This window comes from Pollicipes pollicipes, unplaced genomic scaffold (genome assembly GCF_011947565.3).
Source record: "Pollicipes pollicipes isolate AB1234 unplaced genomic scaffold, Ppol_2.1 Scaffold_6052;HRSCAF=7182_pilon_pilon_pilon, whole genome shotgun sequence".
Taxonomy (NCBI): domain Eukaryota; kingdom Metazoa; phylum Arthropoda; class Thecostraca; order Pollicipedomorpha; family Pollicipedidae; genus Pollicipes; species Pollicipes pollicipes.
Window position 1 is genome coordinate 23,758,357 of NW_023596805.1, and position 4,257 is coordinate 23,762,613.

Below are 4,257 nucleotides of genomic sequence, written 5' to 3' on the forward strand. Positions count from 1 at the left end.
GACTATAAGTGCAAAGTGAGAAAAGGTGGCGCACTCCAGTTAAGCACGTTGGGTCAAATCTGAATCCCAACATCGAATTTGAGGAAGGAGGGGGAGGCTGACTCACCGTGTTTGTCATCCTCGTCGCGTGTGGCAGCTGCCTTGTGACGTCACAGTACCGCCTCAGCAAGTAAGGCCGCAGGTCGATGGTGCTCGAAGTTCAGTTAACAGTTAGCGGCACGGCAGGCGGACGCTCCCTTCTCAGCTCCCAGTAAGCAGTTAGCAGCCTAGCAGGTAGAGGCTTCCTGCTCAGCTTCATGTAAGCAGTAAGCGGCAAATACCACAATATCGACGAAAGTGTTGATGTAAGTGTGAGTGTTTGGCGCGGTGAATGGAACTCGTCCACCGTAAACACACCACCACAGTTCTGTTAATAGCGCGTCGCCGTCGATAGGAATGTTATGTTGTCGTTTGCAGCTGACCGGATGGATTGGTATCCATTGAATGTTATCCGGCATGGTTAGGTGTATCCAGATGCTTCTCCCATTCTTGAGACATATTAGATTTGCATGGCACATTTTTGTTTACCTGAACACATCTGCGATTTTTTGGGCGTTTGTGGTGTTTGCAGTGTCATGGACCGTCGTTTGCTACAGTGGCTGCAAAGACATAACATGCCAAAATATTACTGAGTGGGCTGTGCCTGGCCGACCAGTCTGAGCTTCAGTTGGCTGACGACGAAACTCGTACGACCAGTGGCCTCGCCCGTCGCCAGTCATGGTTTTATGTTTCATGCGACTGTCGCTTTCATTTGACATCTGACACCGAGTTTTCGGCAGATAAACCTGAAAGGCTGTTTATTCACAGCCAGATCCGTCAACCACGTTGAAGACAAGACCGTGCCTGTCGTTAACTTCAGCCTTGAAACGTAATTGTGAACTGGAGTGACGGTGTGCACCTGACGTCCCGAAATCAACGGAAGGCTGTCACGATCGAGAGCCTGCAGTGAGAGTATAATGACGAAGACCCCATGTCAGGATTCAATGACAGAACTCACCAGCAGGGTGCGGGAACGCGAACCCCAAATGGGACATTTCAAGCGAGCACAACGGATGCAGGCGTACCAGTCACGACAAAGGTAAAGGAACATCATAAGTGCTTGAGCGTCACTGATAATCTTCGCCGGGCAAGAGGCGGTGGGGGAGGGGGAGGGGGAGCGGAGCAGATCCGACCAGAAGAGGCGAACCTCTCCCAAGAACTGCGGTAGCAACATCCCTGGGAAAATTTGGGTGGGAACGTCAACACGCCCGTCTAGGGATAATGCAGCTATCTGTTAGGGAATGTTGATGTATTATGTATCGACTTTTGCTCAGACCTTTTGACTCACGGGACGAGGGTAAATCGTCGGTTTTAGTGTCAATCTGCTACACTAGGGCTGCCAGTAAACAATGAATGTGTACCTTGGCCACGAGATCCTTTGTGCTGTTGCACGCTTGGTACAAAGCTCATGGAAAGTGAAAACGCTAGGTGGGGGTGACGCCCAATGCATTTCGAAATTGTCATGTCAAGAATATATACGTGGTCAGCGCGCAGCCAGGTATCAGTACTGAAACGACGCAGAGCTGACCACAGGTGTAGGAGCGACCCCAGTCGGCTCAACGGTGCTCATGGGGAACACCGTCCTTGCAATGACAACCTTTCATGCATTCCTCAACCGGCAACTTAAAAGAGCACATAATATGTTTATATTAAAGAGCACACACACACACACACGCATACACAAACATATATATATATATATATATATAAATATATATACATATTCTTGCTCTGATGTTGTGGTTTGGTTAAGGCTCACACCAAAATCACGCCCAAAAAACGTTCGTCAGGCGACCATCGGCGCTCGTTGCGGCCAAGCACGTATGATGATGAGATTGTCAAGCTGCTTTCGGCGCTCGCTGAGGCCAAGTACGTATGATGATGGGGTGCAGCAGCACAGAGAGACCGCCGCTCAGCACGCACGCCGAGATCACAGCAAATACCGGACGGTGTGAGCCGGTCGCCTCGCGCAGCAGGCCGCCCAAGGGCATCGACGTCATGCTCGCCAGACTCGCCAACGCGGCACACAGTGTTGACGTTGACGAGAATCGTTCCTCACCGTAATACTCAACCAACAACAACGGCACCGCTACGAGTATAATGCCGCTGGTCATGTACCCGAGAGCGGCAAAGACGTACAGACCAGCGCTCGATCGCACGAACACCATCGCCAGTGCAGCGGTGCCTCCAACCATGCTGGTGATGATGCAGCCGTAGCGCTTGTGGAAGAGCCGGCGGTCAAACACGGCGCCGAACGCCAGCGAGCTCACAAACTCGATGGGCGCCATGAAGGCCACCATATTGGCCATGCGGTCGCGGCTCATTTTGATTTCTTGCGAGCCGAAGCTCGGCAGGAGCATGTTCATGTGTGGAAAACCATGCAGACCATGAAAGCCCAGAACGTGCACGACAAGAAGAGCGGGTCGGCAAGCAGCTTCAGGTCCAGCATGCGCAACAGCTGCGCCCAGCGGCCGTTGACCGCAGGTGGCAGTATGACGGCCACCGCCGGGCTGCCGTTGGCAGCACAGCTCAGCTCCGAATCAGTGACGGCCGCCTGGATGTCCTGGCTCACGGGTAGGTGCTGTCTCTCGCTGTGGCTTTTGTTCGTGCATAAGGTATCGGGTGTTTTACACTTCTTTCGCAGCAGTCGCTTTCTGTCCAATCGCATGATCATCCTCTGCGTATGCGGCGGCCGGTACAGCATCGACGAGACGAACATGTGCATTAACAGTCCACAGAGCAGCAGATAGGTGCCACCCATGCCGAACTCGTTCAGCAGGAGATTTATCAAAGGCGGGAAGACTACGCCTCCGACGGGGAACGAGGCTGCCATGATGCCGGTGGCTAGACCACGTCGCTTGTCGAAGTACTGCTGCAGTATTATCAGCTGGACGTCATACAGAGGCAAAGGCCAGCTCCGAACAGAACCCCGTTGGTGAGGTAAAGCACGCGAGCGACGTCGGCCAGGGCACTCAGACCCAGACCTAGCGTGCAGCAGAGGCTGCCGAGCAGGGCCACATGCCTCTCGGACAGTCGGCGACACATCAACGCGGCCAGCGGAGCCCCCAGGCGCTGAATGCCGAGGAAGATGCCCGGTATGGTGACTGCTTGGGCTGCCGAGAGGCCACGGTCCCGCATCAGCGCCAGCATGATCAGGCCAAAGGACTTCATGATACCCCCGGTTAGCACCATCTGCAGCGCTACTGCGCCCATCACCACCCAGCTGTACGCCGAGTCGTGTATCTCTGACTCTGAGGCCAACGACTCGGGAGGTGCCGGGTCTGTGTCAGCAGGCCCGGAATGTGTTTGAAGTGGCTCTAGCACCGGCTCTAGCAGATGCTGTTGCTTTCCGCCAGCGTCCGGTGTGCTCGCCTGAAATGTCTCACATGGGGTTCGCATTTCCCGCACCCTGCTGATGAGCCCTGGCGTTGAATCCTGACTTGAGGTCTTTGTCATCATACTCTAGCTGCAGGCCCTTACCCGTGGTAGCCCTCCGTTGGTTTCGGACGTCAGGTGAACACACGCCACTTCAGTCCACAAGTACGTTTTCGGGGCTGAAGTTTACGACAGGTACATTCTTGTCTTCAACGTAGATGACGAATCTGGCTGTAAATAAACAGCCGTTCAGGTTTACCTGCTGAAAACTCGGGGTGAGATGTCAAATGAAAGCGGCAGCCGCATGAAACATGAAACCATGACTGGTGAACATGGCCCGCTGTTCGCACGAGTTTCGGCGTCAGCCAACTGAAGCTCAGACTAGTCAGCCGGGCACAGCCCACTCAGTAACATTTTGATACGTTATGTCTTTGCAGCCACTGTAGCAAATGACGGTTCATGACACTGCGAACACCAGAAACGCCAAAAACTTGCAGATGCCTTCAGAAAGACGAGAATATGCTATGAGGATCTTGAAGGCCGCAAGGATGAGCGAAGCATCTGGATGCATCTCACCATGCCGGAAAATATGGGATGGAAACCAGATCATCTGGTCAGATGCAAACGATACGGAACATTCCTTTTGACGGCAACGGGCCATTAACTGAAATGAGATGGCGTGTTTACGGTGGACGATTTTCATTCGCCACGCTTGACAATCAGACTTACATCAGACGTTTTCGTCGATTTTGTGGTATTTGCCGCTGACTGCTCACATGAAGCTGAGCAGGGAGCCTTTACCTG

The 4,257-nt window shown here is 53.4% G+C and overlaps 1 protein-coding gene across 1 annotated transcript; it reads right to left on the reverse strand.

Moving 5' to 3' along the window:
• Nucleotides 1-2,440: 2,440 nt before the first annotated feature.
• Nucleotides 2,441-3,575, reverse strand: LOC119104373 (monocarboxylate transporter 3-like). Its single transcript, XM_037228068.1, is given in 2 exon segments — nt 2,441-2,979; nt 2,982-3,575. Coding segments are annotated over 2 exon segments (1,095 nt in total). The 5' UTR covers nt 3,538-3,575.
• Nucleotides 3,576-4,257: the final 682 nt, after the last annotated feature.